The sequence below is a fragment of the Ranitomeya variabilis genome, chromosome 2 (genome assembly GCF_051348905.1).
Source record: "Ranitomeya variabilis isolate aRanVar5 chromosome 2, aRanVar5.hap1, whole genome shotgun sequence".
Taxonomy (NCBI): Eukaryota; Metazoa; Chordata; class Amphibia; order Anura; family Dendrobatidae; genus Ranitomeya; species Ranitomeya variabilis.
Window position 1 is genome coordinate 183309480 of NC_135233.1, and position 22679 is coordinate 183332158.

At 44.3% G+C, this 22679-nt stretch overlaps 1 protein-coding gene across 4 annotated transcripts in view; it reads right to left on the reverse strand.

Annotated features, from left to right (window-relative positions):
• The window catches only part of ERMARD (ER membrane associated RNA degradation), a 372196-nt gene that overhangs the window by 212271 nt on the left and 137246 nt on the right, over positions 1-22679 (reverse strand). For 3 of the 4 annotated variants that reach the window (XM_077283272.1, XM_077283274.1, XM_077283273.1), the window contains exon 7: positions 21604-21740. The exons of the other annotated variant lie outside the window; for it this stretch is intronic. In XM_077283272.1, the coding sequence (XP_077139387.1) occupies positions 21604-21740 (137 nt within the window). The remainder of the gene's footprint in view (positions 1-21603; positions 21741-22679) is intronic. 4 annotated transcript variants of the gene reach the window in all.

A 22679-nucleotide genomic window follows, 5' to 3' on the forward strand; every position in this document is an offset into this window, starting at 1 on the left:
ACTTGGTGAAAATCCTGGAACCCGATCAAAGAGCTCTGGAATTAAGGGAAGAGGGTATCTGTTCTTCACCGTTATTAGGTTGAGACCACGGTAGTCGATGCATGGGCGAAGAGACCCATCTTTCTTCTTGACGAAGAACCCAGCTCCAGCTGGGGAGGAGGACTTCTGGATAAACTCTCGAGCCAAATTCTCCTTGATGTAATCGGACATGGCTTGAGTCTCAGTAGGAGAAAGAGGGTAGATCCTACCTCGAGGCGGAGTAGATTCAGGGAGTAGATCGATGGGGCAATCGTAAGGCCTGTGCGGTGGAAGTGTCTCAGCTTCCCTCTTGTTGAATACATCTGTGAAGGACCAGTAGGCAGACGGTAACCCGGGTAAAGCTGCCGGAGGCCGTGCGGCAGTGTTCGTGACAAGACTGACCCCATGGAAGGACATCTCCAGACCGCCAATCCAGGACAGGTTCATGGAGGCGCAGCCACGGAAGACCTAGAAGGAATGATGGAGAAAGATTCGGTAACACATAGAAGGTAATTTTCTCCCTGTGGAGTGATCCGATTAGAAGCTCCACCTCTTCGGTGATACCGATAATGGCATTTTTCAGGGGTCTACCATCTACGGAGGCGATGCGCCAGGACCGCTGCAGTGGAACAATTGGAATCCCGAACCGCCTGGCCACAGTTTGCTGGATGAAATTTCCACCAGATCCAGAGTCCAGATAGGCCGTCAAGGAGAACCGCACCTTCCCGAAGATCACCTGTATTAATATGGTTAGCGGGAGAGAAGAGTCATTCTCACCTAGGGAGGTCTCCCTTACCTGTCCTAGGCGGACGAGTTTTTCTGACCTCTCAGTTCCACTGCATTGACCGGAAGTGGAGCATCCACCATAACGATATGGATTCTTAGTGGGAATCTCCTCCTGCTGATTCCTCTTCACCTTTACGCGGTCAAGCTCCATGGACTCATCCTCAAAGACCAGAGCAGGACAAAGCGGAAACCGAGGATTCGGTGAAGAAGATGCTGGATGAGGAAATTGCTTCTCGAGAAGCCTCCCTCTGGAGCGCTGCTGAAGATGCGGGTCAATCCGAATGGCGAGGGATATGAGATCATCCAGGGTCTCGGGAAGGTCCCTGCCTGCCAATTCATCCTTGATTCTTCCAGATAACCCTCGCCGGAAGACTCCGACCAGGGGCTCATTGGTCCACTGGAGCTCCAAAGCCAAGGTGCGGAAACAGATGGCATACTGACCGACAGAGAGAGAGCCCTGTTGCTCTATTTAAGGCCGACATTTTGTCTGTGTGGTATGCTTGAAAAAGACCCTTTGGGTTGAAACGTCGCATTTATGGCACAATAAAGAACATTTTTTCACTTTCACCTTGACTGGATGCTGTCCTTCACTTCAACCTATGACCTGCAATCTCCTGTCCACCAGTTTCTGCCGTGGGTCATAGAGTTACCCCCACAACTTTGGTCTTCTGGCTACCAGAATTCTGCGCTTCAGAGTGGAGGAAGCTCAGTTGCAGCTTCCCTCCAGCTCTTTACTTCTCCTGTGCTTCTCTTCCCCTTTCAGTCTCCTACAGACGGCTCTGTTCTCTCTCCTTCCAGGAGCTGCAGATCCATGGGTCTGCACGTCCCCAGCTTTCCTCTCTCCTCTGTCCCTCTGACAGACTCCTCTCACAGACTGAATTCCTCCTTCCCTGTCTCTGACAGACTGACTTAACTCCTCCCCCAGGTCAGAATATATATATCTAGGGAAGTTCCCCTGAAACCGGGTTCAGAGCTCCCCCTTCTGGCCTGGAGTCAGAACAGTGTTGTATGTGCTGTTTCCTGTTTAGGCCAGGGTCACACTATCAGTATTTGGTCAGTATTTTACATCAGTATTTGTAAGCCAAAACCAGGAGTGGGAACAATCAGAGGAAAAGTTTAATAGAAACAGGTCACCACTTCTGTATTTATCACCCACTTCTGGTTTTGGCTTACACATACCGATGTAAAATACTGACCAAATACTGATAATGTGACCCCGGCCTTAAAGGGATCCTTCCTTGCTTCCAAGTATGGCATCACTCTCCCCGTGAGGAAAACAATGCCACTGTAACAACCGGTTACCTGGGGTGTTACATGTCCTTTTTGTGAGACCCCCTACAGTGGATATGGAAAGTATTCACGCCCCTTTAAATTTTTCACTCTTTGTTTCATTGCAACCATTTGGTAAATTCAAAAAAGTTCATTTTTTTCACATTAATGTACACTCTGCACCCCATCTTGACTGAAAAAAAAGAAATGTAGAAATTTTTGCAAATTTAATAAAAAAGAAAAACTGAAATATCACATGGTCATAAGTATTCAGACCCTTTGCTCAGACACTCATATTTAAGTCACATGCTGTCCATTTCCTTGTGATCCTCCTTGAGATAGTTCAACTCCTTCGTTGGAGTCCAGCTATGTTTAATTAAACTCCTAGGACTTGATTGGTTGCCGAGGGTAGCCGAGACCCCAGAGAACATGATTTGGGTCGGTTTTTACCGACCCCCGAGTTGCGATCGCTGGTATTAACTGTACAAAGAAAGTGGCGGGCACCACAGACACAAATAAATCAGGGATCAAACATATGCATATATATAAAGTAATTAAGAACTTTAAGCAAGAGAAAAGATATGCATACCAACGGGATCAACCATCAAAAAATACAACTTTATTTATAGAAAAAAGGCACAATAGAGCAAGACATACATTTAAAAACATTTAAAAACCAAGAGACGGCACATGGCTGATAAGACATATGCACCCCCCCAGACAGTTGGAAATAAATACCTAAGAGCACTAAGCAAAATGAGGTAAATTCATGAAAACTCCATATACGTATACAAATATATGCACCAATACACATTACTCTGCTACCAGCTATACCCTGTGTCTGATCAATTACTCACAAATAAATAAATGCAGGAATTAAACTTTAAGTCCCAAATCCTAGACCCATTCACCCTGTGCAAGAAATCTCATTGCACCAAATGCTGTTTAATAACCGGGATATATCACCCAAGGGTCCGGTATTAACTGTTTACCGGCGACCATGAAAAAAAAAAAAAAAAGCGTGATTTGCCATTTAATTTCTCTGTCCTCCGATGTAATCGCACATCAGAGGACCAAGAAATAGGATCCCCGATCCCCCCGGGACCTCCTGATGCTCCTCGGCCTGTTGTGAACTCTGTTTTTGGGCTCCCTCTTGTGGTCACAAGTGGTACTGTGTGAGTGCTGTCTTTGGGCTCCCTCTGGTGGCTCTTTGTGTCATTCTGCAGGTCTGAGGCTGGATCAGCTGTCTCGTTATCTGTTAGCTGGTTTCCTATTTAGCTCACCTGGACTATCAGTTGTTGCCTGCTGTCGATGTATTCAGTGCTATTTTGATCTCTACTGACTACCTTCGTTATCAGTCTCGCCAAGAGAAGCTAAGTTTCTGTTTGGTTATTTTTTGCTCATCAGTGTTCAATATGTTTCTTGATTATTTATTTGCCCTTGTCCAGCTTGCTAATATGTGATTTCCTTGCTTGCTGGTAGCTCTAGGGGGCTGAGTTTCTCCCCTCACACCGTTAGTTGGTGTGGGGGTTCTTGAACTCTCAGCGTGGATATTTTGTATAGGGTTTTTTACTGACCGCACAGATCCCTGTCTGTCTTCTGCTATCTAGTATTAGTGGGCCTCATTTGCTGAATCTGTTTTTATTTCTACGTTTGTAATTTCCCCTTACCTCACCATTATTATTTGTTGGGGGCTTCCTATATCTTTGGGGTCATTTCTCTGAGGCAAGTGAGGTCTTACTTTCTCTATAGGGGTAGCAAGTTTCTCAGGCTGCGTCGAGACGTCTAGGAATTCAGGCACGTTCACCAGCTACCTTTTGTGTGTTCGTTAGGATCAGGATTGCGGTCAGTCCAGTTACCACCTCCCTAGAGCTCCTTCTCTGTTCAGTAACTTAGCTAGTCTGTTCTGTGATCCTCAGCCACTAAGGATCATAACAGTACAGCAGGCCAAAAAGTGTTTAATGCATCGCAGAAGTGGGATAAGAGAAGTCCTGAGTTCAATTTTTTTTTTTTTTCCTCTCCCTTTGCTGCAGTCTGTCCAGCTTCTCTCATCCCCTTAATCTCTGGGTGGCTTTGAGTTCAGCTGCAGACATGGATATTCAGAGTCTGACTTCTAGTGTGGATCATCTTGCTGCAAGGGTGCAAAGCATTCAGGATTTTGTTGTTCACAGTCCTATGTCAGAGCCAAAAATACCTATTCCTGAGTTGTTTTCTGGAGATAGATCTAGGTTTCTGAATTTTAAGAATAATTGTAAATTATTTCTTTCCTTGAGACCTCGTTCCTCTGGTGATTCCGCTCAGCAAGTTAAAATTGTTATCTCCTTGTTACGTGGCGACCCTCAAGATTGGGCTTTCTCCCTGGCGCCAGGAGATCCTGCATTGCTGAATGTGGATGCGTTTTTTCTGGCGCTTGGTTTGCTTTATGAGGAACCTAATCTTGAGAACCAGGCAGAAAAGGCCTTGCTGGCTCTCTCTCAGGGCCAGGATGAAGCTGAGGTATATTGTCAAAAATTTCGGAAATGGTCGGTGCTTACTCAATGGAATGAGTGTGCCCTGGCTGCAAATTTCAGAGAAGGTCTTTCTGAAGCCATTAAGAATGTTATGGTGGGGTTCCCCACGCCTGCAAGTCTGAATGACTCAATGGCTTTGGCCATTCAGATTGATCGGCGTTTGCGGGAGCACAAATCTGCGCACCATCTGGCGGGGTTTTCTGAACAGAGACCTGAGTCTATGCAATGTGACCGAATTCTGACCAGAATTGAGCGGCAAAATCATAGACGTCAAAATGGGTTGTGCTTTTACTGTGGTGATTCAACTCATGTTATCTCAGCATACTCTAAGCGCTTAAAAAAAATCGCTAAAACTGTCACCGTTGGTACTATACAGCCTAAATTCATTTTGTCTGTTACTTTAATTTGTTCTCTGTCATCCTACTCGGTTATGGCTTTTGTGGATTCAGGTGCTGCCCTGAACCTGATGGATTTGTTGTTTGCCAGGCGCTGTGGTTTTGTCCTGAAGCCTTTAGAATTCCCTATTCCACTGAGGGGAATTGATGCTACACCATTGGCTGAGAATAAGCCTCAGTATTGGACTCAAGTGACCATGTGCATGACTCCTGTACATCAGGAGGTGATTCGCTTTCTTGTGCTGCATAATTTGCATGATGTTGTCGTTTTGGGTCTGCCATGGTTGCAGGCCCATAATCCAGTACTGGATTGGAAAGCTATGTCTGTTTCAAGTTGGGGTTGCCAGGGGATTCATGGCGATGCTCCTTTGGTGTCAATTGCTTCTTCCACTCCTTCTGAGGTCCCTGAGTTTTTGTCGGACTACCAGGATGTATCTGATGAGCCCAGATCCGGTGCCCTGCCTCCTCACAGGGATTGTGATTGTGCTATAAATTTGATTCCTGGTAGTAAGTTCCCTAAGGGACGACTTTTTAATTTGTCAGTACCAGAACATGCCGCGATGCGGAGTTATATAAAGGAGTCTTTAGAGAAGGGACATATTCGCCCGTCCTCCTCCCCTCTTGGTGCAGGATTCTTTTTTGTGGCTAAAAAGGATGGTTCTCTGAGACCTTGTATTGATTATCGTCTTCTAAATAAAATCACGGTTAAATTTCAGTATCCTTTGCCATTATTATCTGATCTGTTTGCTCGGATTAAAAGGTCCAGTTGGTTCACCAAGATAGATCTTCGTGGTGTGTATAACCTTGTGCGTATTAAGCAGGGGGATGAATGGAAAACAGCATTTAATATGCCCGAAGGCCATTTTGAGTACTTGGTGATGCCTTTTGGACTCTCTAATGCTCCTTCTGTGTTCCAGTCCTTCATGCATGACATCTTCCGAGAATATCTGGATAAATTTATGACTGTGTATCTGGATGACATTTTGGTCTTTTCTGAGCACTGGGAGTCCCATGTGAAGCAGGTCAGGATGGTATTTCAGGTCCTACGTGCTAATGCCTTATTTGTGAAGGGCTCAAAATGTCTCTTCGGAGTACAGAAGGTTTCCTTTTTGGGTTTTATTTTTTCTCCTTCTACTATTGAGATGGACCCAGTCAAGGTCCAGGCTATTCATGACTGGACTCAGGCTACATCTGTTAAGAGTCTTCAGAAGTTCTTAGGTTTTGCTAATTTTTACCGTCGCTTCATTGCTAATTTTTCTGGCGTGGTTAAGCCCTTGACGGATTTGACCAAGAAGGGTTCTGATGTGACTAATTGGTCTCCTGCGGCCGTGGAGGCCTTTCGGGAGCTGAAGCGCCGTTTTCTTCGGCTCCAGTTTTGTGTCAGCCTGATGTCTCTCTTCCTTTTCAGGTCGAGGTTGATGCTTCTGAGATTGGAGCAGGGGCTGTTTTGTCGCAGAGAAGCTCTGATTGCTCTGTGATGAAGCCTTGTGCTTTCTTTTCGAGAAAGTTTTCGCCTGCCGAGCGGAATTATGATGTTAGTAATCGGGATTTGTTGGCTATGAAGTGGGCATTTGAGGAGTGGCGACATTGGCTCGAGGGAGCTAAGCATCGTGTGGTGGTCTTGACTGATCACAAAAATCTGATTTATCTCGAGTCTGCTGTTGTGGATTCTGTTTGTGGGCTCCCTCTGGTGGTTACTGCTGGTACTGGGTGACTTTGGTGGGTTGCGGCCTTTGGTTTCCACCTGTCCATCAGTGGCTGGGTGTTTCCTATTTTACCTGGCCTTTCTGTCATTTCCCTTGCCGGCTATCAATGTATTCAGATGTGCTCTGTTTGGTTCCTGCCTACCTGCTCCCAGATCTTTCAGGATAAGCTAAGTGCTGATTTTCAGTTGTTTGGTTTTTTGTCCAGCTTGCTTATTATGTCTCTATGCTAGCTGGTAGCTCTAGTGGACTGAGGTTCTCCCCATGTGCCATGAGTTGGCACATGGGTTCTTGTAATCTCAGGATGGTTTTTTTGATTAGGGTTTTTTGCTGACCGCTCAGTCCCCATTTGTATCGTTCTGCTTTCTAGTTTACAGCGGGCCTCAATTTGCTAAAACTATATATATCATCTCTATGTGTGTGCCTTCCTCTCATTTCACCGTCAATACATGTGGGGGGCAACTATATCTTTTGGGGTTCATTCCGCTGGAGGCAAGTGAGGTCTTTATTTTCTCTGCAGTGCTAGTTAGCTCTTAGGCTGGCGCGTGGCGTCTAGAACCAACGTAGGCACGCTCCCTGGCTATCTCTAGTTGCGTTTGTCAGGCGTAGGGCAGCGGTCAGCCCAGGTTCCATCACCCTAGAGCTCGTCCGTAATATATTTGTACTTTGCTTGTCCTGTGCTATCCCTAGCCATTGGGATTCATGACAGTCTGCCAAGCGGCTGAATCCTAGACAGGCTCGTTGGTCGTTGTTTTTCTCCCGTTTCGATTTCGTGGTCTCGTACCTGCCTGGTTCGAAGAACGTGAAGGCTGATGCTCTTTCTAGGAGTTTTGTGCCTGACTCTCCGGGAGTTTCAGAGCCGGCTGGTATCCTCAGAGAGGGAGTGATTTTGTCTGCCATTTCCCCAGATTTGCGACGAGTGCTGCAGAAATTTCAGGCGGATAGACCTGACTGTTGCCCACCAGAGAGACTGTTTGTCCCAGATAGATGGACCAGCAAAGTTATTTCCGAGGATCATTCTTCGGTGTTGGCAGGCCATCCTGGGATTTTTGGTACCAGAGATTTGGTGGTTAGGTCCTTCTGGTGGCCTTCCTTGTCGCGGGATGTGCGTTCCTTTGTGCAGTCCTGTGGGATTTGTGCTCGGGCTAAGCCTTGCTGTTCTCGTGCCAGCGGTTTGCTTTTGCCTGTCCCGAAGAGGCCTTGGACGCACATTTCCATGGATTTTATTTCGGATCTTCTAGTCTCTCAGAGAATGTCTGTCATCTGGGTGGTGTGTGATCGCTTTTCCAAGATGGTCCATTTGGTGCCCTTGCCTAAGTTGCCTTCCTCCTCCGATTTGGTTCCTCTATTTTTTCAGAATGTGGTCCGTTTGCACGGCATCCCTGAAAATATTGTGTCTGACAGAGGATCCCAGTTCGTGTCCAGATTTTGGCGGATCTTTTGTGCTAAGATGGGCATTGATTTGTCTTTTTCGTCGGCCTTCCATCCTCAGACGAATGGCCAAACCGAGCGAACTAATCAGACCTTGGAAACTTATTTGAGATGTTTTGTTTCTGCTGATCAGGATGATTGGGTGACTTTTTTGCCATTGGCCGAGTTTGCCCTTAATAATCGGGCTAGTTCTGCTACTTTGGTTTCGCCTTTTTTCTGCAATTCTGGTTTTCATCCTCGTTTTTCCTCAGGTCAGGTTGAGCCTTCTGACTGTCCTGGGGTGGATTCTGTGGTGGATAGGTTGCAGCAGATTTGGAACCATGTGGTGGACAATTTGAAGTTGTCACAGGAGAAGGCTCAGCGCTTTGCCAACCGCCGTCGCGGTGTGGGTCACCGACTTCATGTTGGGGATTTGGTATGGCTGTCTTCTCGGTATGTTCCTATGAAGGTCTCCTCTCCTAAATTCAAGCCTCGCTTCATCGGTCCTTATAAGATTTTGGAAATCCTTAACCCGGTGTCATTTCGTCTGGACCTCCCAGCGTCGTTTGCCATTCATAACGTATTCCATAGGTCTTTGTTGCGGAGGTATGTAGTGCCTGTGGTTCCTTCTGTTCAGCCCCCTGCCCCGGTGCTGGTTGAGGGCGAATTGGAGTACGTGGTGGAGAAGATCTTGGATTCTCGTATTTCTAGACGGAGGCTTCAGAATTTGGTTAAGTGGAAGGGCTATGGTCAGGAGGATAATTCCTGGGTTGTCGCCTCTGATGTTCATGCGTCCGATTTGGTTCATGCCTTCCATGTGGCTCATCCTGATCGCCCTGGGGGTTTTGATGAGGGTTCGGTGACCCCTCCTCAAGGGGGGGGTACTGTTGTGAACTCTGTTTTTGGGCTCCCTCTTGTGGTCACAAGTGGTACTGTGTGAGTGCTGTCTTTGGGCTCCCTCTGGTGGCTCTTTGTGTCATTCTGCAGGTCTGAGGCTGGATCAGCTGTCTCGTTATCTGTTAGCTGGTTTCCTATTTAGCTCACCTGGACTATCAGTTGTTGCCTGCTGTCGATGTATTCAGTGCTATTTTGATCTCTACTGACTACCTTCGTTATCAGTCTCGCCAAGAGAAGCTAAGTTTCTGTTTGGTTATTTTTTGCTCATCAGTGTTCAATATGTTTCTTGATTATTTATTTGTCCTTGTCCAGCTTGCTAATATGTGATTTCCTTGCTTGCTGGTAGCTCTAGGGGGCTGAGTTTCTCCCCTCACACCGTTAGTTGGTATGGGGGTTCTTGAACTATCAGCGTGGATATTTTGTATAGGGTTTTTTACTGACCGCACAGTTCCCTGTCTTCTGCTATCTAGTATTAGTGGGCCTCATTTGCTGAATCTGTTTTCATTTCTACGTTTGTAATTTCCCCTTACCTCACCGTTATTATTTGTTGGGGGCTTCCTATATCTTTGGGGTCATTTCTCTGAGGCAAGTGAGGTCTTACTTTCTCTATAGGGGTAGCAAGTTTCTCAGGCTGCGTCGAGACGTCTATGAATTCAGGCACGTTCACCAGCTACCTTTAGTGTGTTCGTTAGGATCAGGATTGCGGTCAGTCCAGTTACCACCTCCCTAGAGCTCGTTCTCTGTTCAGTAACTTAGATAGTCTGTTCTGTGATCCTCAGCCACTAAGGATCATAACATCGTCCCTCGTCATTTCCCCCCATGGGCGCCGCCATCTTCTTCCGGCAGAAAAATGTCGGGCGCATGAGCAGTGCGCCCACCTGCGGCAGGCACCCGGCAGATTTTGGAGTCTCTGCTGCCGGGTGTAGCCGAGACCCCAAAGAACATGATCCGAGTCGTTTTTTACCTACCTGTGTTTTGCGATCGCCACTACTAACCGTGTAGCGGCAACAGCAAAAAAATTAAAAAGTCTGATGTGCCATTCAATGTCTCTGTCCTCTGATAATCGCACATCAGAGGACAGAGAAATAGGATACTCGATCCCCCCCTCGATACTTACCAGCGTCTCCTGGTGCCCCTGGGTCCTCCTGCTTCCCCTCACGACCTCTGGTGTCTTACTCCGATAAGAAAATGGCGGGCGCATGTGCAGTGCGCCCGCCGAGATCTGCCGGCCGGCACCCGGCAACCATAGGAAGATTATTCCTATTGGTTGATTTTGGTCACTGTGATAGACCCTATCACAGTGATCACAATAAAGAAAATAGTAAATAACCCCCGCCCCCCCTTTATCACCCCCTTAGTTAGGAAAAAATTATAAAATAAAAAATATATATTTATTACCATTTACCAATTAGAGTTACAGTTGGGCTAAAGTGAGTTGGGCTAAAGTTAGGGTTAAGGGTTGGGGTGAAAGTTAGGGTTAGGGCTAGGGTTGGGGCTAAAGTTAGGGTTAGAGTTGGGATTAGGGTTGGAATTAGGATTTGGATTAGGGTTAGGTTTGGGATTAGGGTTAGGTTTAGGATTAGTGTTATGGTTGGGATTAGGGTTAAGGGTGTATTGGGATTAGGGTTAGGTTTGAGGTAAGGGTTGAGATTAGGGTTAGCGGTATGTTGGGCTTAGTGTTTTGATTAGGGTTATGGTTCGGGTTGTGATTAGGGTTAGGGGTGTGTTGGGGCTGGGTTGTGATTAGGGTGATGGTTAGGGTTGGGATTAGGGGTGTGTTCGGGTTGTGATTAGGATTATGGATCGGGTTGGGGTTAGGGGTGTGTTGGGGTTTGCGCTGGAGTTAGAATTGGGGGGTTTCCACTGTATAGGTACATCAAGGGGTCTCCAAACGTGACATGGCTCCACCATTGATTCCAGCCAATTTTGCGTTCGAAAAGTCAAATGGTGCTCCCTCCCTTCTGAGCTCTACCGTGCGCCCAAACAGTGGTTTACCACCACATATGGGGCATCAGCGTACTCAGGACAAATTGGACAACTTTTGAGGTCCAGTTTCTCCTGTTACCCCTGGGAAAATAAAAAATTGGTGGTTAAAAAATCATTTTTGTGAAAAAAGATTTTTTTATTTTCACGGCTCTGCGTCACACTTCTGTGAAGCACTTGGGCATTCAAAATGCTCACCACACATCTAGATAAGCTCCTTGGGGGATCTAATTTCAAAAATGGGGGTCACTTGTGGGGGGTTTCTACTGTTTAGGCACATCAGGGGCTCTGCAAACGCAACATGATGCCCGCAGACCATTCCATCAAAGTCTGCATTGCAAAACATCACTACTTCCCTTCCGAGCCCTGATGTGCACCCAAACAGTAGTTTTCTCCCACATATGGGGCATCAGTGTACCCAAGACAAATTTAACAACTTTTGGGGTCCAATTTCTCCTGTTACCCTTGGGAAAATAAAAAATTGGGGGTTAAAAAATGATTTTTGAGGGAAAAAATTGATTTTTTATTTTTACGGTTCTGCATTATAAACTTCTGTGAAGCACTTAGGGGTTCAAAGTGCTCACCACACATCTAGATAAGTTCCTTGGGGGTCTAGTTTCCAAAATGGGGTCACTTGTGGGGGTTTTCTACTGTTTAGGTACATCAGGAGCTCTGCAAATGCAACATGACACCCGCAGACTATTCCATCCAAGTCTGCATTTTAAAACGTCACTATTTCCCTTCTGAGCCCTAATGTGTGCCCAAACAGTGGTCCCCACCAAACCAACAAATTTTGGGGTCCAATTTCTCCTGTTACCCTTGCAAAAATAAAAAATTGCAGGCTAAAAAATGATTTTTGTGTAAAAACAATATTTTTTATTTTCACGACTCTGCATTATAAACTTCTGTGAAGCACTTGGGCGTTCAAAGTCCTCACCTCACATCTAGATAAGTTTCATGGGGGGCATAGTTTCCAAAATGAGGTCACTTGTGGGGAATTTCCACTATTTAGGCACATCAGGGGCTCTCCAAACGCGACAAGGCGTCCGATCGCAATTCCAGCCAATTCTGCATTGAAAAAGTCAAACGGCACTGCTTCCCTTCCGAGCTCTGTCGTGCGCCCAAACAGTGGTTTACCCCCCACATATGGGGTATTGGCGTACTCAGGACAAATTGCACAATAATTTTCGTTGTCTAATTTCTCATGTTACCCTTGTGAAAATAAAAATTGGGGGGCGAAAAATTCATTTTTGTAGAAAAAAATGTGATTTTGTATTTTCACAGCTCTACGTTATAAACTTCTGTGAAGCACATGGGGGTTTAAAGTGCTTACCACCTATCTAGACAAGATCCTTAAAGGGTATAGATTCCAAAATGGTGTCACTTGCGGGGGGGTTTCTACTGTTTAGGCACATCAGGGGCTCTCCAAACACGACATGGGGTCTGATCTCAATCCCAGCCAATTCTGCATTGAAAAAGTCAAAAGGCACTCCTTCTCTTCCAAGCTCTGCCGTGCGCCCAAACAGTGGTTTACCCCCACATATGGGGTATCAGTGTATTCAGGAGAAATTGCACAACACATTTTCTGGTTCATTTTCTCTTTTTACACTTGTGAAAATAAAAAAAAAATGGTTCTGAAGTAAAATGTTTGTAAAAAAAAAGTTAAATATTAATTTTTTCCTTCCACATTGTTTCAGTTCCTGTGAAGCACACAAAGAGTTAAACTTCTTGAATGTGGTTTTGAGCACATTGAGGGGTGTAGTTTTTAGAATGGTGTCACTTTGGGTATTTTCTGTCATGTAGGCCCCTCAAAGTGACTTTAAATGTGAGATGGTCCCTAAAAAAAATGGTTTTGTAAATTATTTTGTAAAAATGAGAAATCTCTGGTCAACGTTTAACCCTTATAATGTCTTAACAAAGGCGTTTACTAATCCTATAGTAGTGAAAGAGTTAGACAACCAGAAAAAATAATTTTAATATTCTTAATTTCACCATACTTACAACCACGCCTAATTCTTGCTACGCCCTCGATCGCCTGCAAAAAAATTAAAAATAATAAAACCAATAGTATACTCCCTGTCCGACGCAGTCCAATTAATAACGAGTGTCCCACGACGATCTCCCCTATAGAACAGTGACAGTGTACTCACAGTGGCGGAGGAATACAGTAGAGAAGGATATCTTCTGTCATTGTATCCCGGGGCCCCTGGAGAGCGGTCACATCAGCTGATGTGACAACTCTCCACGGGAAATCGTCGTGGGACAATCGTATTAATTGGATTAGGTCGGACACAGGGAGTACATTGTTGGTTTATTATGTTATTTTTTTTTTTTCAGATGAGCGAGGGCTTCGGGGACTAGGTGTAGATGGTGAGTATGAACTATATATGTACTGTATGTGGGGTTTTTTTTACATTCAACACATTAGCCGGATGATGGGACTACTACTGTCCCATCATTGGCTAATGTGCCAATTACTGTCACTGTAGCAAGAATAGCCGGGTGAGACTTATAGTCCCATCGGACGATGCCTGCACACACACACACACACACACACACACACACACACACACACACACACATACACACACACATACATACATACATACGGACAGCCCCGCAGACCACCGCACACCCCAGACAGCCCCGCAAACCCACGGACAGCCTGCAGACCCCAGGACAGCCCCACAGACCCCCCGCACAGCCCCCCCCCCACAGCCCCGCAGACCCCTGGACAGCCCGCAAACCCCTGGCAGACCCCCGCACAGCCCCGAAGACCCACGGACAGCCACAGTCTGAAGTGTGCATAGGCATAGATCTGTCACTCCAAGGCAGTGAGCAGGAAGAAGCCTCCCAGGACCTTCCTGTCTGATTAAGGTATGCTTCCACGGTAAGGAAACGCTGCGTGTTTGATGCTGCGTAGAGCCACAGCGTCAAACACGCAGCGTCCAGATGTTACAGCATAGTGGAGGGGATTTAATGAAATCCTGTCTCCGCTATGCATTAAAAGATACCTGCGGCAGACCCACGTAAACGGACATGCAGCACGTCTTTCCAGAACGCAGCATGCCTGTTTACAATGCGGCGACGCTCCGTCACCGCACCGTAAATTCACCATATACTATCATTAGATGCAGTAAAACCGCATCTTATGATTAGTCACATGCGTAGTAACTGCGTAAACGCAGCTTACTACGCATGTCTCCTAATTTAAAAGGTCTTACTTATGCCATAGCTGGAAGCCCGCGTCCACAGCAGTTCTCGCGATAACTTAAGGTACCGTCACACTAAACGATATCGCTAGCGATCCGTGACGTTGCAGCGTCCTCGCTAGCGATATCGTTTAGTTTGACACGCAGCAGCGATCAGGATCCTGCTGTGATGTCGCTGGTCGCTAAATAAAGTCCAGAACTTTATTTGGTCGTCCGATCGCCGTGTATCGTTGTGTTTGACACCAAAAGCAACGATACCAGCGATGTTTTACACTGGTAACCAGGGTAAACATCGGGTTACTAAGCGCAGGGCCGCGCTTAGTAACCCGATGTTTACCCTGGTTACCAGCGTAAAAGTAAAAAAAACAAACAGTACATGCTCACCTGCGCGTCTCCCAGCGTCTGCTTCCTGCTCTGACTGAGATCCGGCCCTAAAGAGAAAGTGAAAGCACAGCGGTGACGTCACCGCTGTGCTGTTAGGGCCGGAGCTCAGTCAGTGTCAGGAAGCAGACGCTGGGAGACGCGCAGGTGAGCATGTACTGTTTGTTTTTTTTACTTTTAAGCTGGTAACCAGGGTAAACATCGGGTTACTAAGCGCGGCCCTGCGCTTAGCAACCCGATGTTTACCCTGGTTACCCGGGACCTCGGCATCGTTGGTCGCTGGAGAGCGGTCTGTGTGACAGCTCTCCAGCGATCAAACAGCGACGCTGCAGCGATCGACATCGTTGTCGCTATCGCTGCAGCGTCGCTTAATGTGACGGTACCTTTAGCTAACCGCGAGAACTGCCGTGCACAGGACCGGGGGTTATCTCTGGTCACACTAGGTTGGTTCTCACAATCAGATGATCAGCTGATTGTGAGAACACTTCAGTGTAGGTGATCGCTGGAGAGTTATCTCCGGTGGTCATCTACAAGCTCTGCTATGTCTGGATGTCAGGCATCCAGATGTAGCAGAGCTGGACTCGTCGTGGGACACTCGTTATTAAATGGACTACGTCGGACACAGGGAGTATACTGTTGTTTTTTTTTTTTGTTTTTTTTTCCAGGAGAACAAGGGCGTCGCAGGAATGAGTGTACAATAAAGATGTCAAAACTGTGCGGTGTTTTATTTCAATAAAACACTTTACTCTGCATGTGTGTGTTATTAACCCTTTACCAACTATAGGATTAGTAATGGTAGGTATCTTATTGACGCCTCTCCATTACTTAGCCGGCTTAATGTCACCTTGCAATGGTGACATTAACCCCTTATTACCCCATATTCTAATGCTACAGGGCAGTGGGAAGAGAGAGGCTAAGTGCCGGAATTGTCCCTCTCTAGGCTATGAATATCAGCTGTCTGCGTAGCCTTTCTGGCTATAAATTATAGGGGGACCCCACGTCATTTTTTTGGGGGGTCCCCCTATTTTAATAGCCAGTAAAGGATAAATATACAGCTGCGGGCTGATATTCATACCTGGGAAGCTCCTTGGGTATTAACCCCTTCCCAGGCTACAAACATCGGTCTCCCAGTCGCTGGCTTTTCTTCTCTGGCACTGAAAAGTGCCATTTATTTTCAATATTTTTATTTTTAAATTTAACAGATATTGCATTTAAGGCCGGGGTCACACTTGCGAGAAACTCACACGAGTCTCTTGCCTCAATAACCGTCACTAACCCCGGCACACGGACCAGAGCGTTCAGCTGCATAGAAATACATGCAGCCGCACACTCGGGTCCCAAATGCCGTCGGCAGTGCCGGGTATTGAGGTGCGAGACTCATGCGAGTTTCTTGCAAGGGTGACCCCAGCCTAACGCAGATTTCGTGTGTGTGTCTTTATTTAAGGCCGGGATCACACATGCGAGAAACTCAGACGAGTCTCGAACCTCAATACCCGGCACTGCCGCCGGCATTTGGGACCGGAGTGTGCAGCTGCATGTATTTCTATGCAGCTGAACGCTCCGATCCGTGGGCCGGTGGCAGTGACGGTTATTAAGATGTGAGACTCGTCCGAGTTAGTCGCATGTGTGATCCCGGCCTTAAATAAAGACACACACACAAAATCTGCATTAGGCCGGGGTCACCCTTGCAAGAAACTCGCACGAGTCTCGCACCCAACTCTTCATTACCATTTTATTAGGTTAATTACTAAACATCGGGCTTGGTATTATCTATAGATCTATCTATCTATAGATCTATCTATCTATTATCTATCTATAGATCTAATTATCGTATATCGATATATCTATTGATATATCTATCTAGCTATCTATCTATCGATAGATATATTGATAGATGATAGATAGATATCGATAGATGATAGGTAGATACGATAAATACGATAGATAAGATAGATAAATAGATCTATCTATCGTATCTAACTATAGCTATATCTATCCATGTATCTATTATCTATCTATAGATGTAAATCTATCTATATATCTGTGAGTAAACATTATTCTTCAGTGGAGTATGTAAAAGAAGAGGTTGGACAAGAAATTACATCACAATTCTTTTTTTTTTGTATATCTTTATTTAGCTTACAAAAACACATACATATCTGCATGAAAAAAACGCATGTAAAAACTCATCAAAAACGCAGGTGACCTCAGGTGCAGATTTGGTGCGGATTTTACCTGTGTCAAATCCTCCTGATGCAATCCGGACCGTGGAAACATACCCTTAGTCTTTAGTGAGGTCTTGGTCCCTGATGGCATCTAAAATATGTTTTCTTTGAAACGTCGCAGCATTCTGGAGTCAAACATACCTAGAACCATAGAATGGTAGAGTTGGAAGGGACCTCCTGGGTCATCTGGTCCAACACCCTGCTCAAAGCAGGATTAACTAAATCATCCCAGACAGATGTCTGTCCAGTCTCTGTTTGAAGACTTCCATTGAAGGAGAACTCACCACCTCTCATGGCAGCCTGTTCCTCTCATTGATCACCCTAACTGTCAAAAAGTTTTTTCTAATATCTAATCTGTGTCTCCTCCCATTCAGTTTCATCACATTGCTTCTAGTCTTTCCTTGTGCAAATGAGAATAAAGATGATCCTTCTACAATGTGACGGCCCTTGACACATTTGTAGACAGCTATGAAGTCTCCTCTCAGTCTTCATTTTTGCAAGCTAAACATTCCCAAATCCTGTAACCCTTCCTCATAGGACATGATTTGCAGACTGGTCAGGATTCTGGTCGCTCTTGTATGAACTTGCTCCAGTTTGTTGATGTCTTTTTTAAAATGTGGTGCCCAAAACTGGACACAGTATTCCAGATGAGGTCTGACCAAAGAGGAGTAGAGGGCAATAATGACTTCACGTGATCTAGACTGTAATACATGACTCCTAGCCCTATTATATGCAAATAGACATATCACATATACAGTGGGTACGGAAAGTATTCAGACCCCTTTAAATTTTTCACTCTTTTTTCATTGCGGCCATTTGGTAAATTCAAAAAAGTTCATTTTTTTTCTCATGAATGTAAACTCTGCACCCTATCTTGACTGAAAAAAACTGAAATGTATTAACCCCTTAATGACAGAGCCAAATTTTTAAAATCTGACCAGCGTCACTTTATGTGGTAATAACTCTGGAATGCTTCAACAAATTCCAGTGATTTTGAAATGTTTTTTTTTCGGACACATTATACTTTATGATAATGGTAAATTTAGGTCGATATGTTTTGTGTTTATTTATAAAAAATATTAGAAATTTGAGAAAAATGTAAAAAAAATTATCAATTTTCAAACTTTGAATGATTATCCCTTTAATCCAGATAGTCATACCACAGCAAAACATTAATAAATAACATTTCTCACATGTTTGCTTTACATCAGCACCATTTGTAAAATGTTCTTTTATTTTGTTAGCATTTTAGGAGGTTTAAAAATGTAGCAGTAATTTTTCATTTTTTCAAGGAAATTAACAAAATGTATCTTTTAAAGCCCTATCCAGGTTTGAAGTAACTTTAGGGGTCCCACATATTGGGAAACCCTCAAAGTGATACCATTTTAAAAACAGCACCCCCTGACATATTGAAAACTGCTGACAGGTAGTTTATTAACCCTTCAGGTACTTTTCAGGAATTAATGCAAAGTGGCATGACGGAAAAGAAAATGTGTATTTTTACCACCTAAATATCGCTAACTTCTGAACAGGTTACTACAGCAGTCAGATTCTAAGGCCGCATTTGGCCATGAATTGCTATGGCAAACATTAGAACCACACAATCATTAACTGAGGGCACTAATTGGGATAAGGAGGAAGCCCCCACACTCTGTTAACCATTTATATGATGCAGTCACTATTGACAGCAGCATTTAAGGGGTTAAACAGATTTTGACGGTGCAAACACTGATCATGGCTGATGCAGCAAGTTGTCAGCTATAGTGTACAGCCGACAGTTGCTGGATTGTCACCTGTATGGGGGTGCTATTCTCTTATATCTCAGGTCAGTTAAAAGATGTATTGACGATCATTAAATTAGCAAATTTTATAACAAAGAAAAAACTGAAATATCACATGGTCATAAGTATTCAGACCCTTTGCTCAGACACTCATTATTTAACCCATTTCTGACCTCGGACGGGATAGTACGTCCGAGGTCAGATCCCCTGCTTTGATGCGGGCTCCAGCGGTGAGCCCGCATCAAAGCCGGGAAATGTTTTGAACAGCTGACATGTGCCCTCAATATCGGCGGGTGGAATCGCGATTCACCCGCCACAATTAACTAGTTAAATGCCGCTGTCAAACGATGACAGCGGCATTTAACTAACGCTTCCGACCATCTGGCCGGAAATGCGCTCATCGCTGACCCCCGTCACATGATTGGGGGTCACTGATGCGTTGGCATAACAACCAGAGGTCTCCTTGAGACCTCTATGGTTGTTGATGCCGGATTGCTATGATCACCACCCTGTCGTCGGCGCTCATAGCAATGCTGTAATTCTGATGCATAGAGGTGATCTGTGCATCACCTCTTTGTAGCAGAGGCGATCGAGTTGTGCCAGCTTCTAGCCTCCCATGGAGGCTATTTAAGCACGGCAAAAGCAAATAAAAAAAATGTTTAAAAAGATATGAAAAAAATAAAAAAAAATAAAAAAGATTAAATCACCCCCCCTTTCGCCCCATTCAAAACAAAACAATTAAAAAAAATCAAACATACGCCTATTTAGTATCTCCGCGTTCAGAATCGCCCAATCTATCAAAAAAAAGGATTAACCTGATCGCTAAATGGCGTAGCGAGAAAAAAATTCAAAATGCCAGAATTACCTTTTTTTGGCCGCCACAACATTGCATTAAAATGCAGTAACAGGCAATCAAAAGAACATATCTGCACCAAAATGCTATCATTAAAAATGTCAGCTCGGCACGCAAAAAATAAGCCCTCAACCGACCCCACATCACGAAAAATGGAGAGGCTACGGGTACGGGTGCAATTTCACTGCACTTGGAATTATTTCCCATTTTCTAGTACATGACATGCTAAAACCAATGATGTCATTCAAAAGTATAACTCGTCCTGCAAAAATAAGCCCTCACATGGCCATATTGACGGAAAAATAAAAAAGGTATGGCTCTGAGAAGGAGGGGAGCGAAAAAGTAAAATGAAAATACCCATGGTTATGAAGGGGTTAAGTCATGTGCTGCCCATTTCCTTGTGATCCTCCTTGAGATGGTTCTGTTCCTTCATCGGAGTCCAGCTGTGTGTAATTAAACTGATAGGACTTGATTTGGAAAGGCACACACCTCTCTATATAAGACCTCACAGCTCACAGTGCATGTCAGACCATGAGAATCATGAGGTCAAAGGAACTGGCCAAGGAGCTCTGAGACAGAATTGTGGCAAGGCACAGATCTGGCCAAGGTTACAAAAGAATTTCTGCAGTACTCAAGGATCCTAAAAGCACAGATGCCTCCATAATCCTTAAATGGAAGAAGTTTGGGACCACCAGAAGTCTTCATAGACCTGACCATCCAGCCAAACTGGCCAATCGTGGGAGAAGAGCCTTGGTGAGAGAGGTAAAGAAGAATCCCAAGATCACTGTGGCTGAGCTCCACAGATGCAGTAGGGAGATGGGAGAAAGTTCCACAAAGTCAACTATCACTGCAGCCCTCCACCAGTCTGGCCTTTATGGCAGGGTGGCCCGATGGAAGCCTCTCCTCAGTGCAAGACATATGTAAGGCCGCATAGAGTTTGTTAAAAAACACATGAAGCACACCCAGACTATGAGAAATAAGATTCACTGGTCTGATGAGACGAAGATAGACTTTTTTGGTGATAATTCTATTCCAACAGTGAAACATGGTGGTGGCAGCATCATGCTATGGGGATGTTTTTCAGCTGCAGGGACAGGACAACTGGATGAAACCCTCTTCCAGAGTGCTCTGGACCTCAGACTTGGCAGAAGGTTCACCTTCCAACAAGACAATGACCCTAAGCACACAGCTAAAATAACAAAGGAGTGGATTCAGAACAATTCTGTGACCATTCTTGACTGGCCCAGCCAGAGCCCTGACCTAAACCCAATTGAGCATCTCTGGAGAGACCTGAAAATGGCGTCCACCAAAGTTCACCAACCAACCTGACGGAACTGGAGAGAATCTGCAATGAGAATGGCAGCGGATCCCCAAATCCAGATGTGAGAAACTTGTTGCATTATCCCCGAGAAGACTCATGACTGTACTAGCTCAAAAGGGTGCTTCTACACAATACTGAGCAAAGAGTCAGAATACTTATGACAATGTGATATTTCAGTTTTACTTTAATAAATTTGCAAAAATTACTACATTTCTGGGTTTTTTTCCGTCAAGATGGGGTGCATTAATGAGAAAAAAAGATGAACTTATTTGAATTTACCAAATGGCTGCAATGAAACAAAGAGTTAAACTTTTATAGGGGTATGAATACTTTCCGTACCCACTGTATATAATAGGACTGGTGAATTAATAGGGCTGGGAGAGTAATCAGTTTTGCTGCGGAGTTGGGCAAAATTTTTACAACTTTTGTCATTTTTACCCCAATTTCACATGGTTCCACCAAATAGTCAAGCTGGGGCATGACTTCACAGATGGTCTAACTCATGACAATAAGAATTAGGCCACACTCACATGTTCAGTATTTGGTCAGTATTTTACCAATTTGTAAGCCAAAACCAGGAGTGGGTGAGAAATGCAAAAGTGGTGACGTGTTTCTATTGTACTTTAACCTTATTGTTCCTCTCCTGGTTTTGGCTTTCAAATACTGATGCAAAATACTGACCAAATACTGAAGGTGTGAACATGGCCTTATTGTGAGGTGTACACAACTATTCAATTGTGCCAGATTCATTAAGAGGCATTGTTCACACCGGTCTTGATTAATTGGGGCCATAGCATTAACATCACAGAAATAACAAAAAATGATTGGAAATAGCAATTTGTTTGCTCCTTAAACATACCTGGAAAAATGGCAATTTCCTGCAGATTACTGAAAACAAAGTAAGGTCGATGGACGAGAGACATCGTAGCATTACTAAGCCAAGTCTGCAGCAGCTGCCCCAGACCAGCAGTTAACAACAGAATCATAGAGAAATATCTAAGAAAAGAGAAAAGTATTACATTATGAAAAGGGAAGTTGGACATGTATTTTTTTTAAACTATAAATACAAAAGTATTGTGACATCTAGTAATCGTTGAATTCAGGTTTTTCATCTTTTATCATGGCTATAGGCGTATAAAATAAAGTGTTTATCTATGTAGTTTGACATTACTAAAATTTGTGAAATAATGTGTCGCTTTAACCCCTTCATGACCTTAATGACCTGGCCAGTTTTTGCAATTCTGACCAGTGTCCCTTTATGAGGTAATAACTCAGGAACGCTTCAACGGATCCTAGCGATTCTGAGATTGTTTTTTTGTGACATATTGGGCTTCATGATGGTGGTAAATTTAGGTCAATAATTTTTGTGTTTATTTGTGAAAAAAACGGAAATTTGGTGAAATTTTTGAAAAATTCGCAAATTTCAAATTTTTAATTTTTATTCTGTTAAACCAGAGAGTTATGTGACACAAAATAGTTAATAAATAACATTTCCCACATGTCTACTTTACACCAGCACACTTTTGGAAACAAATTTTTTTTGCTAGGAAGTTATAAGGGTTAAAATTTGACCAGTGATTTCTCATTTTTACAACAAAATTTACAAAACCATTTTTTTTAGGGACCACCTCACATTTGAAGTCAGTTTGAGGGGTCTATATAGCTGAAAATACCCAAATGTGACACCATTCTAAAAACTGCACCCCTCAAGGTGCTCAAAACCACATTCAAGAAGTTTATTAACCCTTCAGATGTTTCACAGCAGCAGAAGCAACATGGAAGGAAAAAATTAACATTTACATTTTTAGTCACAAAAATGATTTTTTAGCAAAAATTTTTTTATTTTCCCATGGGTAAAAGGAGAAACTGGACCCCGAAAGTTGTTGTCCAATTTGTCCTGAGTACGCTGATACCCCATATGTGGGGGTACCACTG